Source organism: Ctenopharyngodon idella, chromosome 14 (assembly GCF_019924925.1).
Source record: "Ctenopharyngodon idella isolate HZGC_01 chromosome 14, HZGC01, whole genome shotgun sequence".
In the NCBI taxonomy this organism is placed as follows: Eukaryota; Metazoa; Chordata; class Actinopteri; order Cypriniformes; family Xenocyprididae; genus Ctenopharyngodon; species Ctenopharyngodon idella.
In genome coordinates this window covers 3265004-3285470 of record NC_067233.1, presented here as the reverse complement: position 1 = coordinate 3285470, position 20467 = coordinate 3265004, and the positions used below count along the sequence as shown (strand labels likewise).

The 20467-nt window shown below is 37.7% G+C and overlaps 1 protein-coding gene across 4 annotated transcripts in view; it reads left to right on the top strand.

The window, feature by feature from the left end:
• fam13b (family with sequence similarity 13 member B) overlaps nt 1–20467 on the top strand; it is a 54939-nt gene that overhangs the window by 14346 nt on the left and 20126 nt on the right. For all 4 annotated transcript variants that reach the window (XM_051859579.1, XM_051859580.1, XM_051859581.1 and 1 more), the window contains 3 exons: nt 497–674; nt 1281–1428; nt 10076–10191. In XM_051859579.1, the coding sequence (XP_051715539.1) occupies nt 497–674; nt 1281–1428; nt 10076–10191 (442 nt within the window). The remainder of the gene's footprint in view (nt 1–496; nt 675–1280; nt 1429–10075; nt 10192–20467) is intronic.

The following is a 20467-nucleotide window of genomic DNA, read 5'->3' as shown; positions in this document are numbered from 1 at the left end:
GAAAGTGTCGTTCAGTCAGTCTGTGTTCCTTCATGAGCCGCTTGCGCTGTTTACTACACCTGCAATCAAAATCTGCGACTAAATCTGCAATCAAACCTTCTCAGTGATGAACTGTAATAAATCCAAACATGGATCTTGACTATATTTGCAATTGTTGATGCTGAATAAATGACCTTACGCAACGTCTGTGTGACAGTGCAGTCTTTTCTCATTAGTGTAATTTGGAATTATTGGAATTACTATTAGGAATTTTTACGGTTTTAATTTTTGAGAGAAGTTTATTGTTTTGCCTGTTTTCATAATGTAGAGAATGTTAATTTATTTGATAAATAGCCTATAATAAGTCAGATGAGGTAAAATAAACCATGCATACGAGTTGACATTCTCTTGATTTGTGCTTATGTGAAAGCACAATGATTTCACATCGTTGTAATAACTGCACGTCCCTCTGAACTTTCCCCTCATTATGACCACCGATTTGTTTGCTCTATTACAGACTACAGCAGTGAGGAAGAGCTGGGCAGAAACATGAAGTACTTCCTTCAACAGCTGCCGCAGGTCAATTACAGCTTGCTCCGCTTCTTGTGCCGATTTCTGTCCGGTGTGGCGTCTCTTCAGGAAGAGAGCTGGAGCATAGGAGCTCTCGCCGCCGTCTTCGGGCCAGACGTTTTCCAGTAAGATGCTTTTGCAATTCCTGACAATTTATGTTCGCTGCCTTGCTTGCAAAATAAAAAAGTCATGTTGGATGAGCAAACAGTCATTTTTTCCAGTACAACACATTCTGTGTTGCGTAGGCCCACACGGAATCTTTTTTTCACAGTTTCGATTGTGTGGGAAAATGTTCCATATGGTGAAATTATAAACAGAGCTCAGATAAATTTCAATGGTAGGGTAGATTGTGTATAGATGATGACTGATCAATTCTGCAGAGATCTGTGCAAAAATGATAGCTGAAATGTCATTTCTGCAGTATTAGTGTCATCAAACTGAAATGTTGTTGTTTTGAAACTGCTTCCTGGACATTCCCCTCCTGTTTGCCATATGTCGATCAGACAGATAGTCCTGCCCCGTACTCGCACACAATAGTTAAGCCAATGTTTTAGAGTCAGGCTGCTTGGATGCTTAAACAAACAGAGAAATGTTTCATTAGCACCACAGAGTCATTGTCTACACTGTTGAGTAATTAAGTCTACATTAAGCTGATATAGAATAAAGTATTTTAACATCGGAAAATGACACGCTTCACCTTTCTAATGATTCCTGTCCTCTACGTTCTATAGTTTAGACACAGATGTGGAGGATCTGAAAGAGCAGGAGTCGGTCAGCCGTATTCTGGCAGAACTGCTGGAGAACCAGGAGGAATTCTTTGACTCGGAAGAGGACGACGACATCTCCAACACCAATGACTACAGCTCCATTAATGACCAGGTGAACTTTCTTGCAGCTGTGTTGATAATGCTATCATTGAAAGTAATGTTCTATCTGTATTCACACAGGATACTGTGAAAATCTGTTATTTATTCAAAGTCTTGAGAAGTTAATGATAGAGATACACCAAATGATCACTGAAATTGTAAATCACTGCATGCATCATACATATACGGACACTAATAATAAATGAGTTAGGGCTCTGCTTATGACAGCTGCCACTGGATGTTAATTGTTGTATTCAGATGTTTATAGCCTGTTAATTTTAAAAAATAAATGTATGAAATGCATATAATTTGTAGCATGACCACTTTCAAATTTAATTATAGTACTGTAATTCGGCTGAAGTGCTGTCCAATTAGACAAACAAAACTGCAAACAAATGTAGCAGTGAATTAAACAACAAACAAATTTGTGACGGTAAATCTGAATGTATTTACAAGAGATATGTTCATAATATCACTGAGATGTATTGTAAAAGCTTTATTAATAGTGGTTTGTTTTACTTAAATGGTTAGTTCACCCAAAAATGAAAATTCTGTCATTAATTACTCACCCTCGTGTCGTTCCACACCTGTAAGACCTTCGTTCATCTTCAGAACACAAATTAAGATATTTTTGATAAAATCTGATGGCTCAGTGAGGCCTCCATTGACAGCAAGACAATTATCACTTTCAATGCCCAGAAAGCTACTAAAGACATTTAAAACAGTTCATGTGACTATAGTGATTCAACCTTAATGTTATGAAGCGACGAGAATACTTTTTGTGCGCCAAAAAAAAAATAACGACTTTATTCAACAATATTTAGTGATGGGCGATTTCAAAACAAGAAGCTTCGAAGCTTTACGAATCTTTTGTTTCGAATCAGTTGTTCAGAGCGTGTATCAAACTGCCAAAGTCACGCACCCCAGTGGTGAACCATTGACATTTCGAAACACTTATGATGTAATGAAGCCTCGTTTACTGAAATAACGTGACTTTCATATTCCGAACCACTGATTCGAAACAAAAGATTTGTAAAGCTTCGAAGCTTCATGAAGCAGTGTTTTGAAATCGCCCATCACTAGGTATTGTTGAATAAAGACGTTATTTCGTTTTTTTGGTGCACAAAAAGTATTCTCATCGCTTCATAAGGTTGAATCACTGTAGTCGCATGAACTGTTTTAAATATGTCTTTAGTACCTTTCTGAGCATTGAAAGTGTTAATTATCTTGCTGTCAATGGAGGCCTCACTGAGCCATCGGATTTCATCAAAAATATCTTAATTTGTGATCTGAAGATGAACAAAGGTCTTACGGGTGTGGAACGACATGAACATAATCCACCCGACATGAACATAATTAATGACAGAACTTTCATTTTTGGGTGAACTAACCCTTTAACTTAAACCAAACCCTAAAAAGTGCAAACAAATGGCAGATGCTAATAATTATCTGGAGCTAGTATTTGATAAAGTGTGGTGTGTGTTATACTGGACCTATTGGTGTTTATTCTTTGCCAATATTACAATATCACAACGATTTTTGAGAGTGATGACAAAATATACCCATAATTGCTGACATTTCACTAATTGTGCTTTGTAAAATGAAAAAAAGGGTCTCTTAGAAAAATATTGATGATTGGATCAATATGTGTTGAAATTTCAGTCATCAGCCTCATATTTCTTGATCAGCGTGCCACATTATAAATGCCGCTTTGGGGGCAATATTTGTGTTCTAGATCAATGGGATTAGTGTAAGTCGGTATTAGCTTTGTTCCTCATGAAATACTTGGCCAAACCTTGCAAATGCGATATTGTGATTTGAGTTTTGAAAGACGATTATATACTTATGCTTTGCGTTTGTTTAAAGCATGTAAACTGTGTGCCATCCGCCCCGGTTTCAGGTGGAGGCAGCGCTTTTACACAGCTTTACACAGGCAGATGTGTATCACAGGAAAAAAGAGGAGCAGGGTTAGAGGGTTATTATGCCTGCAGTGTTATGTAATACACTGAAAGTCATCCAAAGGCGTGTCTCCTCCGTTCAGTATGTCTGTGAGTGTGTTTACAGACTTCAGGTTCCCTTACACCAAAGGAACGACTGTGATTTGTAGGGCTGTCACTAACGATTATTTTGGTAATTGAGTAATCGGTAGATTATTTTCACATAACGTTTTTTGTGGTAATAAAAATAAACCTAAGCAAACAACAGCCTTTAAAATGACTTAAAATACATATATAATAACAATGAGGCATTTGGTTCAAATAAAGTTTCAAAAGCAAGTATTCACGACGAATAGTTTGCATATTTAGAAAGATATTGATTGATGTATTCTCCTGTGTTGGCGTAGGTTTATAAATGATTTACCTTGCAAATCTGATGAAATGGTGCACATTGCGTTCCCAGACGAACGTTATAAGCAACCCAAACTCACAGAATATGCAGAGATGGAGTTTGAGATGCTCCACGCATGTAAATGAAAACAGTTCATGTGGAGCATCATTTACCATGAACGGAGCCGCTGTGAGACACATGTAACGTACACGCATCTAAATAAAGCACATAACAGTGCATTTATATATATGCCCTGTGGGTTTAATATATTTAATTGAGTCACAGTCTTTGTGAATTCACAATAGCACTTTGTTTTAATACATCGTGCAGCTTCAGAAAACAGTCTAATAATGCGGTTCATGGATTCTCATCCTTGGAATGCACCACTTCCGTTTTTTTCCTGGTTACTCGACACGGGCAAATTGAAATAGAGGATTTTCAGCCCTAGTGATTTGTTTTCTTTGAAAGTGCAGATTGTTTTAAATCTCATTTGTGTGACACTCTACATCCTTTTTAAGGACCTCAAGATTTCTGACCTCACAAGACTACATATCTGCTTTCTTCATATACACAGGAAATAGGACTGAAATTCTTTCCATGAGATTTCTCCTTCATGCTTGCTTGCAACTGTCAGGAAAAAAAGGAAACAACCCTTTTGTAGAAGACAATACTAACTACAGTTATATAACTAACTACAGTTACATAACTGAGTGATGTAAGTTTGGTACCGGCACCTGTGCTGGTCTGTAGGGATGTCTCATTTTCATAACAAGCAGAATTACACAGACTTCCCAGGTTAATCTAAAAGACAACCTGGTGAGCTGCCTAGCTGTCTAATCTCTACATAGGCAGCTGCCTTTAAGGCAACATCCTAACCATTATTGAACTGATTTGAAATGCTTTACATAGATACAGTATAGCTCATAACTGATTCTAATTGAGTGCTGCAGGGATGTCATTTTTTATTTTTTATTTTTTTTAGGCCAAAACGGAGTATTCACAAATATTTTGTAAAATAGTGCATTTTAAATGAGGTCCAGCTCACACAGAAGTCATTTTCAAACAACAACACAGCGAATTTGTGTGACCGACTTGAAAATGAAAGTCCAGATAGCTTGAATTCCTATTGAAATTCCTAGATTTTACCAATGAAAATTTGCTGAACAACAGTAAATATGAATGCACCATTAGCACCAATGTTCTGGACCAGATTTTCATAACAGTGATGACTTAAAATACTCTCTAGGGTGTAATGGTTCAAATTACTCATGGTTCGGTTTTCATCACGGTTTTAGGGTCACAGTTTCAGTACGGTTCTGTATGTGCTATGTTCAGGGAAAAAAAGGACTATTGTCAAATAAAAATAAAGAAAATAAGAACAAATGATCAAACTACAAGCCACAGCGCAAATAAATACAATAGAGCAAAGATGCAAATAAAATAAACAGTGCTTTTTAGGTTATTTAGGTATCTAACAGTAGTTTTCAGGTACAGAAAATGAATAAAATAATCAAATATAAAATAACACTGCATATTATCTTCATGGTATGAATTAAATAAAGATTAATTTTTATTGAAGTTTACAAAAGCTATTCAGTCAAGAGCAGTGAGTGATTTCCCTGTCTTTTGTTGTTTGATTAAACACAGACAGCAGGAATATTAGGCTGCTGTCACTTTAAGACATAACGCACGGATCCAATATACTGACGCACATGCGTTGTCTTTCTCGATTGTTTATATTCACTTAAAGGATTAGTTCACTTCAGAATTACAATTTCCTGATAATTTACTCACCCCCATGTCATCCAAGATGTTTGTCTTTCTTTCGTCAGTCGAAAAGAAATTAAGGTTTTTGAGGAAAACATTGCAGGATTTTTCTCCATATAGTGAACTTCAAAGGCTACCAACGGGTTGAAGGTCCAAATGTCAATTTTATTGCAGCTTCAAAGGGCTCTACACGATCCCAGACAAGGAATAAGGGTCTTATCTAGCGAAACCATCAGTCATTTACTTGTTAACCACAAATGCTCATCTTGCACTAGCTCTGCGATGCGCCACGCATTACGTAATCATGTTGGAAAGGTCACGCTTGATGTAGCTGGAAGTACCGAGCAAGTGTTTACAAAGTGAACGTGCAAAGACTAAGTCAAACTGCCTTTACAAAAAAAGGTAAAACAACAATGTCGGATGATTTTGAAGTTGGAGGAGAAAATGAGATGGATATGACCCTACTGCGGTATTTCCGCCTACGTGCGCGCTTCAGAAGAGTGCACAGAGTTCTCTATTGCGCCTTGTGCTTGAATGTTTAAATTGGCAAGGCTTAGATGAATGCGTATCCATCAACAGAAACATACATTAGCTGAACTGTCTATTTTACATGTTGTTATTTTCAACAAACCGTATTATAAATGCTTATGCGTCATCAGATTTAAGATGAATCGCAGTGCAAGTATGTGCTGAACCGTGAACGGTATGGTTAGATTTTTATTTACACCCCTACTTGGTAAGATCATTGAGAGCTCTAGTCTCCTTGTAGCTGAGCCACAGGCTCCCTTGAAGCATAGATCAGGTTGAAACAGAAGATCTTATGTGCTTCAGTGAGTTCCTCTCCAGACATGCTTGGAGGTACTAGACGTTTCAGACATCCCACTGCTGAGAAGGTCCTCCTTACTGTAAAAGACAGCTTGGGAAGCATAAGAAACAGAGGGGGCAGAAAACAAATTTGAGCAGCAGGGGGAAGATCCTGGGTGACCTATCTGGATTCAGGCCAGTGCTCAAGGAGCTGGCATATGCTGAAATGAATATGGGCATAAATCACTGATTTATTTCTAAGGGTGTCTCACTTGAGAGGCTCCCACTCTCTGATCACATGTCTCACTCATGGCTCACTGAGAGTAGACGGCGCTGATTTGTGTAAATGTTTGGCGCTTGTCAAGGCTGGCGTGCATTAGGTTTGATTAAAGCACTTGGGCTTAGCAGGGTTTGTTACATAAGTTGGTTATGCGCCTAAGATTAAGTAATTTTGATGACTGCGTATTAATAAGAGATGTATCATATGAGGAGGAGAACGACTTATGACCATATATGACTAGTGATTGACCATGCTCTAATCTCACTTGCAACACTGGTTGTTATGTGTTTTATCATTCAAACTCTGGTGACTGGCCTTTTGTTCTTCAAACTACTGTTTCTGCCCAGAAGTGTTCGGACATGTTGTGGACAGACCCAAAAATAAAGCAGGTCACTGTGTGTGCAACACATCCACCCAGTTGCTGAGCCTGTTTTTCTGATCCTCAGAGGCTGTGAGATGTTTTCTCCATTCATGTGGGTTGTTTTTCCTATTTGGTTTGTGTGTGCGCTTGACAGCATTTTTTACTAATTAATGAAGAGCGCCTTTAATTAGAGTCTCAGTCAGCTCTCTGCTGTTGGTTTTTGTATGCAGATGTTGTTGTGTAATATGAAGACCGCACATTAACAAAGCATCTGAGGCCAAACAAAGGCTGAGTTTCTGCATGCTTCAGCTTCTTGGAGGTATTAAAACATCATGGATGAACCCATGAGGATGTTTCCCCCGCCCTGGCCGCAGCATACATACTTAAGACAACATAGTTGTGTTTTCAGGGCTCCAGACTGCGACTGAATGGTTGCGTTTTGCAACCTTTTTTTCTGCTAGTGTAACTAAATTTTGTTAGAAGTGGCACTGGTGCAGCCACCACATTGCAAAACTGATAAGAGATGCCATTTCTGTTTAATATTATGAGAAACGTCAAATGGCAAATTAAATGAAAGTGAAACGAAACATTGCTACTCATTTGAGCTGTGCAGCGCAGACCGTTTATCAGCACTGAGCAATAATAGACAGCACAGCGCTCATTGTGCGCCGATCATGTGACACTGCTTATTCACACCGCTGGGACATCCAGCGAGAAAGCATTTGAATTCGCCACAAAATAAATAACATCGCTGCAAGATTTAGTGGGAAGCATTCAAATTCAGTGCAGAATTCTCTTCTTTAGACCACAGATATCAGATCAAATAACGCTGATGCTGGAAACCAGGAGAAACACTGTGCCACGAACAAACTAGTGCTCTCCAGTCCAAAAATCACCATGGATTTAATGTAGTAACGCTTACAGAAAACATGGTATTGTGGCAGAAATACTTGAATGCTTTTACATTATTAATTTCAGGGTTCATGCAAACTTTTGAGAGTGAAATTCAAGCACTTTTCAAGGACTTCACACTTTTTCCAGCACTTAAAAGCTCTAAATATTATCCAATTTTAATGTTATTTTGAATGTGATGATTTGTAAAACTAAAAGGTTAAAGATGAAGGAAAATTAACACTTCTAGGCAAACAAAAAAAAAGACATTAACACTTATTGACTTCTTAGTATATGGAGAAGTAGGAAAAGTCTCATGGAAAACAAAAACTTTTTCAAATTGTGACTGAATTACACAGAAAGCAAGTAAAGAGCGCTCCTTTTATAATCACTGAAGCTGTCGATCAGTTCAGTATGGTACATTTAATAAGAGTAGAATATTTACATTTTTCCCTATGAAAATGTTTTTGCATGTTACTGTTAATAAGTTAATTTTATCTGCATCTCAATTCAAGCTCAGTGCTTTACTGTCAAATTTCCAATGAATAAACCATGTAATATTATTAGTAGCTGCACTTATTAATGCAAAACAATAATAATATGATTAAATTACCTGTATGATTTTTAGAAAAAAAAAAAAAAAAAAAACCGGTGCCACTGCTCTCAAATGTTAGTCTGGAGCCCTGGTTTTGACAGGAGAAGATACTAATGAAGACTGTGTTCAGCAGGGACCATTTGAGTCGCTCAGTATTTTTTAGATTTGCCTAGTCTTTCCACTGCAAGACTGATACAAACAACACAGGAGTCCTTTTCATCTGTCACGTTTTGCATTGCTGATTTTATTATAACACCTCAATTAACATGATTAATGCTTTTGTGCCTGTTGAGACATTGAGTCTTTTTAAAAAACTATTGTACATCAGTCCACGAATTCATGCTGGATCTTCACACAGAGGCACCTCAATGAGTAAAATTTGCATTTTCTAAATTGAAAGCAGATCAAATCAAAAGGTGTGGTCCCTAAAGATTCACACCCCTAAGATATACAGTATAACTGGAGAAACGTAGTGTAAAAGTCTTTATTTCAATAAAATTTCAAAGTCTTGGGCTTGTCCAAAAGACAATCGAGAGGGAACAGTGGCTGTAGGCATATAGAGATGTGTGAAAATACAGTCATCCTCCGAGCCCTCGGCAGCCATTCTGCACACTGCATATGACTCATATCTGCATGGCCACTGAACAGCAGCCCCGCTCGGCCAATCAGATGTAGAGGGAAATGGTTGCTATGGCAACATGGCAGCGATACTGCAGCAGATGCAGAGTGCATTTGATCATGTGCTAGTGCCAAAGTTTGTCTGTTGGGTAGATTTACACATGGATGTGTAGTGCTGAACAACATGTGCCATGGTTTGAATTCCTCTAGCTGACTGTTGCCACTTTTTTTTTTTTTTTTTTTTTTTTTTTAATTTAAATCAAAACCTGTTTTTCATATATACCTTAAGACTCTTGCGTTATATACTCTCTTATGTCTTCAGGAAAACCACACTAGAATTACAAACAAGCACTCAGATACAAAAATATAAGGGGATGTGGTCATATGACATAAATAAGTTATTTCGGGTGCAGTAATGCACCGGATGAATTCATTCTCATATTAGATTTTAGCTTGTTACATAACACTTAAGTCTAGGGTCCAATTCTCACTATTAATTAGGCTGTTTATAAGTACTTATAAATCATATATTATTTTGCATGACCATATTCTACATCCCTTAATCCCACCCAATACCTAAACTTAACAACTACCTTATTAACTATTAATAAGCAGTAATTAGGGGTTCATTGAGGCAAAAGTCGTAGTTAATAGTGAGAATTGGACCCTAATTTACAGTGTGGCAAAAAAAAAATTTTTTTTTTTTTTATAAAATTAGTGTTTTAAATTTACATGACAGCATTACATAACATCCTGTGATAATCACCAATGTATGTGTGATGTCGTGTCACCCGTTGCACCCACAGCATGTGTGTGATCTCATATGCAGGCGTGTAAATTAGGCGTACTACAGATAATCAGCATAGGTTGTGGGGCATTGCATAATGCCTGCATCTCGCAGGAGCATGAGATGTTGACATGAAATGTAATACTTATGATGAATTAGAAATAAATGCTGCTGAATTAGTGGCAACAGGCCTACGGTATTCAAATTTCCCCCTCTCTCACCCCTACAGATCACTGAGCTCCTGGAGGAAGAGAAGTTGGAAGCGTGCGAGGAGCTCCCGCGGGACGGAGAGGATGGTCCCTCCTCCCTGTCCCCTAATCATGCCCACGTCGGCCCCTCCTCCAGGTAAGTGCAAGCTCAGTTTTAGAAACTCTTTCACCTGGGATCTGTCCAGTCTGTGCTGTGGTCCCTCTCAGGCATCTCCCTGTGAAATTTAATATGAGTATTTAATATAAATGACTGAGGTGCCCTTGAGCAAGGCACCTAACCCCCAATCACTCCCCGGGCGCCACAGCTAAATGGATGCCCACTGCTTCGGGGGTGTGTTCAGTGGTTTGTGTTCACTACTCACTACACCTAATGTGTGTGCTCTAACTTGGATGGGTTAAAATTCTGAGTATGGTCACATGTCACTTTCACTTTCATTCTAGTGAAACCGATAGTTTATACATTTCCCATGAGCAAATAATTCACTGATTAATATTTACGTATTATTAAAATATTTACACTGAATTATATTAATTACTAGGCTGTTTTCCAGTATTTCTAGTCGTATTTACTATGAATTTATCTGTTTAATTATCTACCATAAATGGGAGTTTTAAATGATTGAACAATGTTTATGTGCCATAAAAATGTGGCTCTAGTTAAATTCATAAATTGCATCTTCAGATGGTTATATTTAAATAGATATTTTCCCCTTCAGTGTATTTAGCTACTTTTTGTTTGTAGGTTGTTCATCAGCTAGTTACTTTCCCTAAAGAGTAGCTTGACTGTAGCTGAACTGCTTTAAATTATGAATAGCTTGTATCTTCCTCAACCCTTTATCTATGTGTGTGGCTGATCTGCTGTCTCCTCTCTGTCAAAGCTTCTGTGATCTCCATCAGCCCGCTGCGTTGAGACCTGTAACTGACCTATCAGCCGTCTGAGCCTTGATCTCTCTTGGCCTTTGTTTCTTTGCAGACTTTCAATGGGCGACTTCAAATTCCAGTGCCCTAAATGTCAGACGGCCTTATACCTTGATGTCATGTTATAAAGCTAGTACTTCAGAGCCATATCAAGTCAATGCGCCTGGCATCTTTTTTATGTGTAGCTGTTTTTATAGACATGCTCTAGATTTTAAACATAGTATGTAAGGGTGTGGAGAGTATAATTAATGGCTGTCATTAACCTGTAACTCTTGCCATGAGACATTAGGCAGTCTGCCAAGAGATGTCTGGTAAGGTAACACAAAATGGATTGGTAGCTTGTTTCTGTCTGACACAAGCTAAATTGGATAGATGTTTTCGTTTAAGACTAAATGGATAGAATGTCAGAATAAGTTTTATTGCGGAGTATGTTTACAAATACAAGGAATTCTCCATATTTGAATGTGAAACATTCGTAACTCAAATCATTGATAATAAGGTAACGGTGTTTGGCTCAGTCGCTTCTTGTTTAAGGTGATTAAATGCTTTAACCTTTAATCCTAATAAACAGACGGCCAAGAGACTTGGCATGTGTCAAAACAACTTGCGCAGTTGAGAAATCCTTGACATTGCTGAAGCGAGACAAAGATTTGCAATTTGTGGAAGGAATGCAAGAAATGTTTGATTTTGTTTTGACTCAGCTGCTGTGATTGTTTTTTTTTTCCTTGACCGCTCCCTTCTAAGGTTCTTTAGAAGCGAATGATATGAAATACTCATAGGCATCAACATGCACCATAATAAAACAAGAACCTTTAGTCATAATTGATTTATGGTTTTGACATTTGACATGTTTCTAAGGTAACAAAATAAGCTTAAAAAAATACATACCTAAATATGGGGTGAATACAGTCCTTTTTTTTTTTCTTTTTTTTTTATATATATATAATATATATATATATATATATTTACTAGATCAATACTTAAAAAGGAAGAAATCATAATATGTTGATTTGGTGCTCAAGAAACATTTATGATTATCAATGCTATAAACATTTGTGATGCTGAACATTTTTGTGTAAACGTTGATACATTTTTAGGATTTCTTTGATTAACAAAGTTCAAAAGAACAGAATTCATAATGAAAGAATGAATGAAAATGTAAAACAATGTAAAAGTATTTTTGTCATTTTTGATCAATTTAATGCATCCTTGTTGAAAAGTATTAATTTCTTTCAAAAAAGGGGAAAAAAGTCTTACTGACTTTTTTTTATGAAAAATACATTCCCTGCTGCCTTAGAATTTGGCCAAGATGAGGTCTTAGAAAGCAGCATAATATTACTGACTACCTTTTGAAACAGCCTTTGTGCCAGGTTGCATGTGTGATGCCTTAAAATGCCGTCTTGGTAGGCAGCTTGATAGGTTTTGAAACAATGCTATTGTGTGCATTTATGTTGCATAAACCGTATACCCCACCAAAACAAGTTCAGACCATCTTCTGTGCGAGGCAAAGCTCCAGACATCCTGTCTGTCTACTAGAATAATATCTTGGGTACACTTTGCTAATCCTACCCACTTTGAAGTGTTTAGTCTCTGCATGAGCAGCTTTGGATGGCAGCTGCTGCAGTTAATGCCAAGTCAGATGCAAGCAAACACTATGATCAGTGGGGAAATGGGCAGGGCAAAGCTGCTAATTAATATGAGCACATAAACATTTTCTATTTTGGACATTTTTACCAGGAATTCTTTCCACTAGTTGAAGCAAATATATGAAACTATTTGCACATCGGTTTTCCTTCCAAATCACCATGCATAAAGGGCACGATTAGGCCTGCTATGATTATTTTATTGAATACTTATTTTGTATTTTATTGTCTATGTGCTGTTTTATAATGCCCCTTTTACAAGACGTAATATAATTACCTCATTACCACATTCCCCAGAATGTGTTTGTGAAGTTTCAGCTCAAAAAAAATACCCCACAAAGACCACTATACCTAAACCCACTACTTCAGACTTATGCGCCCTCCAGAAGCTTGCGTTCTGCAAGTGAACGGCGTCTTGTGGTGCCATCCCAAAGGGGCACAAAATCACTCTCACGGACTTTCTCTTGATCTGTTCCTGGTTGGTGGAATGACCTACCACGCTCTATCCGAGCAGCCGAGTCTTTAGCTATTTTCAAAAAACTGCTAAAGACATATCTTTTTCGTCAACACTTGACCCAGTAATATAGCACTTTTAATTTATATTTTACTTTTCTTTTCTCGATTTTCTATTTTTTCTACATCTATTTGCGTATATATTTATTAAAAAAAACAACAACCTTGCTACGAGCACTTTATTGATGAAACTGTGACATGACACAGCACTTACATACTGTTGTACTCATGCTGATTTGATTGCTTCTACTATTCTCATTTGTAAGTCGCTTTGGAGAAAAGCGTCTGCTAAATGACTAAATGTAAATGTATTATAGCTTGTCAAATTTGCCCCTATTTGGCTGTGAGCAAAAACACGCCATTTTTGTGTGTCCCTTTTTAATGCAAATGAGCTGCTGCTCCCAGCCCCCTTTCCAGAAGAGGGCGGAGCTTTAACAGATTTAACAAAGCTGGAGAATCTCACGCAGCCAAAATGAGGATTGTCCGTAATGGTGTTCGGTTTGAACAATGTAAGGCTGGAGTCGGACACTGATGGAGAGACTCAGGAAGAAGTTACAACTTTTAGAATGAAACTGGACGTTTCTGAATGGTTAGTGGATAAATTTATGTAGTTGCTGTGGAGTTGATTCAACTCAACGACTAGCATGTGCCGTCATGTTAATCTTTTGTGCAAATCCAGTGTTGAATTGACCCTCGTTTGTGAAGCAGTCCGGCGTAAAATGACGGCATGGTAACAACACTCTACTACAACAACTCTTCCTCTTCTCTAAAGCAGCCCAACATGGCCTCACCCCCTTTGTTGCATGTTCTCGGGGGCAGGGTTATGTAAATTTTAGGGTTTGTGATGTCACCAACCCAGGAAGAAGCTCATTGTAGTCCCTACCAGCCATTTGTTGTAGTCCTTATAAAGGAATTTCTGTAACAGAAAATATCTCCATTTGCTTTCAACTTTGAGCGTCGTAACTTTGCAGATGTTGTTTATGCTCAAACAGCAACATTACACTAACTAAAGCAACACTAACTTAAAGTAAAATCATAATCAAGGACCCCTTTAAAGAAAAGGCAGCAGCAAAACTACACACTTCATTGAAATGGTCGTAAGACAGAGGAAAAATGGACATGTATTGTAAAAACCTTCAGTGCCAATATAATTGGACCTTTAAAAAAGTATGTCACGTCCCCATATAAGGCCAAGAAGGCTTTCACATCGTAAACCCCCTTAAGGACCTGAGCCATGTCACGACAGAGGCATACAGGAGCATTGTTATTTTTTGATGCTGTGATGTTATCTCTAATGGCCTGTCATTCGCAGCAGTTGCAAATAGCATTTTATGGCTTTTATGATATGTTACGAGGAACTCAGGTGGCATTTTTGCTGTGTCAGGATAGCAAATAATCAATGATTAACTTCGGAGAATGCAATTTACTTTGAACTATGCTATAAATACTTTCCAAGCTGTGTTTTGAGTTTCCAATTATATAGTTATCATGTTTTGTAAAATTGCTTTATTGCTGTATAATTTGATGAAATCATCATATAATTTTATCAAATTATCAGTGGAGATATGGTCTCATATACTTGGAGCCAAAACAATTTAACCGGCAGTCATACGTGTTTAAAGATGATAAAATGAGGAAAAAGGGTCTTTGGTGGTGTCTTGAGAACTTGTTTTCGTTGGGGTCCTGCAGTGATTATACTTGCCCCCATTGTGCCCCAGTGGAATCTGAAAGGGTGTCGAACATTCAGCTAAATATAAGCGCTGCAATGTATCCTTCACCAGCTATGGAAAATACTTTTCACACAGCTCTAAAATAGGCAGCAGTAGATTGGTGTTCTTGAGACATGTTGTTCAAGCTTTGGAACGTGTGAACATTTTTCGACACAACGTCGGCCAGCTGTAGGTGGAAGAGTCAGTGACTACTTTCAGGCCCCTTATTTCATACCGAAATTTTAGGCTATGGGTCTTTCGGGTTCGCAGACGTGTACCAAATGAATACAGAGCTGCACATGACAATACGTTTATATCGAAATACTTTGATTTTGCAAATGCAAAATAATGAAGGACACAGAGTAAGCTGCTGCAGGAAAAGTGCGTAATCCAGGATGTCCTAAACATGAGACAGATCTAAAATCGGCTCAAAATATCAAACATGTTTGAAGTCCTCCGACTGGGTACCTTCATAGTCTGAAACTTAAAAAAAAAAAGTCTTTGCTCTGCAAAAAACTGACATTGCGATATTTTGTTTTTCCGCGATATATATTACAATATGAAAACAATTGCTCCAGATGAATAGCTCTATTTGGAAATAATTTATTATTCTAGAATAATTGGGGTGATTTTGTAGGGGAGTGAATCTGCTTAGAAAATAAACAAATTACAAGCATAGATAAACACAATTGAACAAAGATACAAATGAAATAAATGTGCTTTTTCTTTGAGTAAGTAACAATATTCAGGTACAGAAATTGCATAAAATAACACTGCATAGGCTTCACTGTATTTAAATTAAATATAATTAATCTTTGTTAAAGCTACAAAAGTAATTTTCTCTTTGTATTTAGTTGTTTGATTAACATTAATGACAGACAGCAGCAGGAATATTAGGCTGCTGTCACTTTAAGAGCTAATGCACAGATCCAATATAATGATATGCATCTGTAGTCTTTCTCAATTTATTTACGTACACGTAAGCCATAAGCCACTGTGTTGATCAGGATACTCGCAGAGATGGGCATTTTGATATAATTTTGCCTGTATGTGTCCGTTCAAGCACAAATAGAGGCGAAAAATAACTGAATTTGGTGTTTGCGAGCTCCAAATTGAGTTCTCTTTTGCAACTTTTTGCGCTCAAATGGTTTAAAATTGCTTGAAAGTTTAAACTGACAGGACCTAAAACACATGCAAACGATAAACTTTTGCTCTGTGATGGTTAAACTTCGCAATTAATCCTAGAATCACGTGGGTTTGGATGCCTTGTCCGTACAGATCAACTACAATCCCTACTTGACATCAACACATCCTGCGATGTGAATATCTTGCGTGCGCACGTCGCGATATCGATGCTAAAACGATATTTCGTGCAGCCCTACATCATACACTATGGGATTTTCTGTGAAATCTTTCAACTACAGCTTTCCAAAATCTGCAGACTGGCTCTGACTGATGGCAATTAGCATCAACTCCTCCAGACTGCAAATCAGGAGAAAAAAATCTAGGCAAAAGCCATGTAGTCTATTCCAGCCTTTAGCGTTGAGACTATCTATATGCTAATTACCCCTAAAAGTTAGTGATTAGGTTGTTGGCAATTTAATAACGATCAGCCCAAACTTTATTTTCTAAAGGAAATAATAATTGTTTTATTGGGGCTTTTAAATAAATATGAAATTTCCGGAGACATGCTCTAGTGGTTAGCGCCTGTTGGCCTTTGTGGGATTCAAACATGCAACCCTTTGGTTTCAAGCTTAGATCTTTATTCACTGTGGCACACCAGACTTTGAGGGCTGTGGTATATTGTGGCATTGGAGATGCTAGGACCTCCTAGTCAGATCTCTGTCAGCTGATTTAAGAGTCTCCCCTCTGTATCAAGTCTCCTAATTTTCTCATGCACTCTTGTACTGAGCCATCAAAACAAGTGCAGTGTTGACTCAACATGGGCTATATGCACAGCCGTTACATGGAAAGCACAATAAATCATTTCCACTCCTCTTTTTAAGTGCTACCTCAGGCATCCCTCCACATTTATCGGGTTTCACCTTTCTTTCGACATCCTACCACCTGAGTATGTCGAGCATAACACGCTAGGAAATTTGATACTCCCTGTGATCAATCTATTAAAGTACTTGCGATGAGCACAACGTCTGTATTACTCTGCCATTCTCAGTGTCTCTCATGTTTAAAGGGGTTTCTCGTTCTCATCTCATTAAAATTTAATTGGGGAAGACAACTGGGTCATTGCATTGGTTCTTGAAGTGGCTTCTTATTTTGTTTCCTGCTAATTGATACACTTGCTCATCTTTAGAACACCAGGAAGTGTGATACGTACTCCAGCCGGCGGAGACCAGACTCTGAGCGGTCTGTTAGTTGACAGAGTGTACTTCTTAAAGGGATAGCTCACCCAAAAATTACGATTCTGTCATCGTTTACTCTTCAGTGGTAGTGATGAGAAGAAATTGTTTTTACTGAAATAACAAAACTGGAAATAAGGTTCATTTACTAATCAACAATGAAATAAAAAAAATTATTTATCACACATTTATGAAGCGTGATTTAAAAACATTGGAGTTTTTAATATTTTTATATTGTAATAATTTCATACTCTCTAAATTAATGTAGAAACAACTGAATGAAGGCCGGTATCACTGATATTAATACTGGTACTGATGTCTCTATGAATTTTTTTTTAAAAACATTAATTATAGACATTCAACATTACAGTATAACTGAAAGCTATCAATTTTAACATTTATTAGGCTTTTAAAAAATAACAACTCTCAATTTAAGTGAACTTAAAACAATCTTCACATAAACCCATTATAATAAGTGTCATATTTACCTGTGGCCTTACCTGATGTCTAACAGGTAGGAAATATACATAAACTGAATAAAGTTATCAAACACTTTACATTCTTCACTGCATAAATTATAAATGAAATATAGATTAATCCTTATTAAAGCTAAAAGTTTCTCTGTTACCTTTGTTCTTTGATTAACATTAAGGACAGACATCACAGCAACTGGTTTGTTAGGCTGCTGTCACTTTAAGACCGTCCGCTGCCGATCATGACGCGGATCTGACGCGCATCTCATTTTCGCACAACTCTTTAAGATGTTTTTTAACTAATTTAAGACAGCTCTTATGAGGATACTTGACAAAACGGGCATTTTGGCATAATTATGTGTGTTATTGTTTGTTCAAGCGCGACACATGACACGACATTCACAGACAGAGCGTTCTCGTTTGTCTTGTGGCGCTTGAATGGTTTTATGAAAAATGATGACGGAAAAACGGATGCTCCGTTAATTGCATTAAATATTTTTAACGCGTTAAACTGAAAGCGATAATTTTGACATCCCTAATTTAAACATTTAAATTGCACATAAGGAAGTTTTTATATTAACTTTTTATCAATATAAGTATATATGGTTACAGAGATCTGGCACACCACATTAAAGAGCATCAAAATGACATTTATTGTCTGAATATTGTTATAAAATTGACAGAATATAAAAACTCAAAACTTATTGCGATTATTGGTTGGGAAGCGCGCTACAAATAATGTTTAGCGAAGTTTTGTTCACGCATCAACTAAATACTGCAAAGATCTCAGATAATCAAAATGACAGTTGACGGTTGACACGTTTACCTGTCGTAGCTTAACCGTGTCATGTGCTCAAAATATTTTAATATGAAATTTCAGTGCATCATTATTCAGTGGGACACGGTTTTTCATGCCCTTCTCCATGTCATAACCAACAATGTTTGTGTGACAAACATACCAAAACTTATGTTGCTAGTAAGCAGCACAGAAGAACCAATAGGTTTTGAATGACATGATGACAGAATTTTTGGCTGAGCTATGTATTTAGGATGGCATCCATGTTTGTATTCATGTGTTTACATGTAATTTCATCAGACAGTGAGTCTCCTAACGGCAGTGCAGTAAGCGGTGAAGACTGTCTGAAGTTTGGACAGTGACAGAGTTATATAAAAATCTAACAGGTGTTTGAGTGTGTAGGCTTGACTTTGAGTTGGGGGGAGGGAGTGCTCTGTCTGTGTCTGTCTGTGTGTGTGTGAAGAGGCGATTGGCCCAGAGCAGTAGCGACAAGACTGCGTCAGACGGCCGTGTATTTAAGCGAGGGTCTAACACTTTCACTGCAGCACTTCTTAGCAGAGTGCTGAGTCCCACACACAGGCAGACAGCACATACAGGACTCCACAGAATGAGCGCCGGCAGCCTGTGTTTGCTCTTTGACCTGCTCACCCAGACTTTAGCACCGCAAAGTGCCCAATCAGGATAACCATACGCCCAACGTAAACAACCAAAACGGCTCCTCAACGAGAACCGAACCGAAGTCATGGCTTGTCAAGTCCTTCTCCACAGGTAATGAATCTAGTGATTCAGTGGAAAAAGAGCTGTGGATGTTGTGGGAAAGGCTGTCGTTCAGGGTGAAACTCTTGAAGGGGATTGATTTGTTCCTGATGGACTGTTGTTTATTGGTTTTTCGACCAAGGCTGCGTGTGACACTCAGATAAGACTCAGATCTCAGATCGCATGACAGAATGCCCTAATAACTTATGTAACACTGCTGAGTTGAAATATGATTGTTTGGTGAAAACGATAAGTAGACTCGTAAAACTGATGAATCACTGCATGATGCAGCATTTATTTGTGCGAGGGAAGGACTGCTCTCTCTCTCTCTGTGTGTGTGTGTGTGTGTGTGTGTGTGTGTGTGCACGCATGCCGCTGATAAGATAAAGTGCCGAGTCAGAGTAAGTCGTCTGTATGTAATCGTCTTAAAGCCTCAGCTAATCTCATGGTGAAACAGCATATTACTTTTAGCTCTTTATTTTTGGCTCCTTTATTATTCACACTTCAGCCCTGGTGGTTTTTTTTTTTTTTTTTCTTTCTTTCTTTCTGTTTCCAAAGAAGACATGAAATGTGTCGAGTTCCTTTTTGCGTGACTAAGTGCAATCGGACCTCTGTTCAGTCACACTGGAAACCCATTGGAAAATCCAGATACTATCCGGAAATAAAACGCATGTTAATGTGTAAAGAGTGACATTGGACAAAGTTTATGAAAACAAAATTTTTTTTAAATGTGCATTTCACAACAGGGATTTTGATTTTTGAAACACTAATATATTGGTGACAATGTAGGTTTAAGCCATATCTCTCCTGAATGTTTAAAGGGGTCATGAACTGTTGTTTATTGTTTTATAATGTTTCATGGGGTGCACTTAAAATGTTAGTATGCTTTTTACATAGAAAATAATTTAGAAATAAAAGGCATTTTTCCTACCCTGATTTTAGCCCTCTTATTTGAACGCTCTGTTTTAAGGGGCGTGTCTGCTGTGAGACTTCAATGTAAACGTCCACTGCTGTGATTGGCTGACATCTTTACATATAAAATAGCTACGTATTACTCTCTCGAAAACTTTTAGCAAGTTTTTACTACTCTCAAGTTTAACTTGAAAAGCATTACGTTTAGATCTATGGCGTTGTATTTAGATGTGCAGTGATGAATATACATCACAAACATGTTGTTGAGTGCATGAAAGCAGTGATCAACTCAATTTCTGCATACTAACGAATGCTTTCATCATAACTAACAGTGC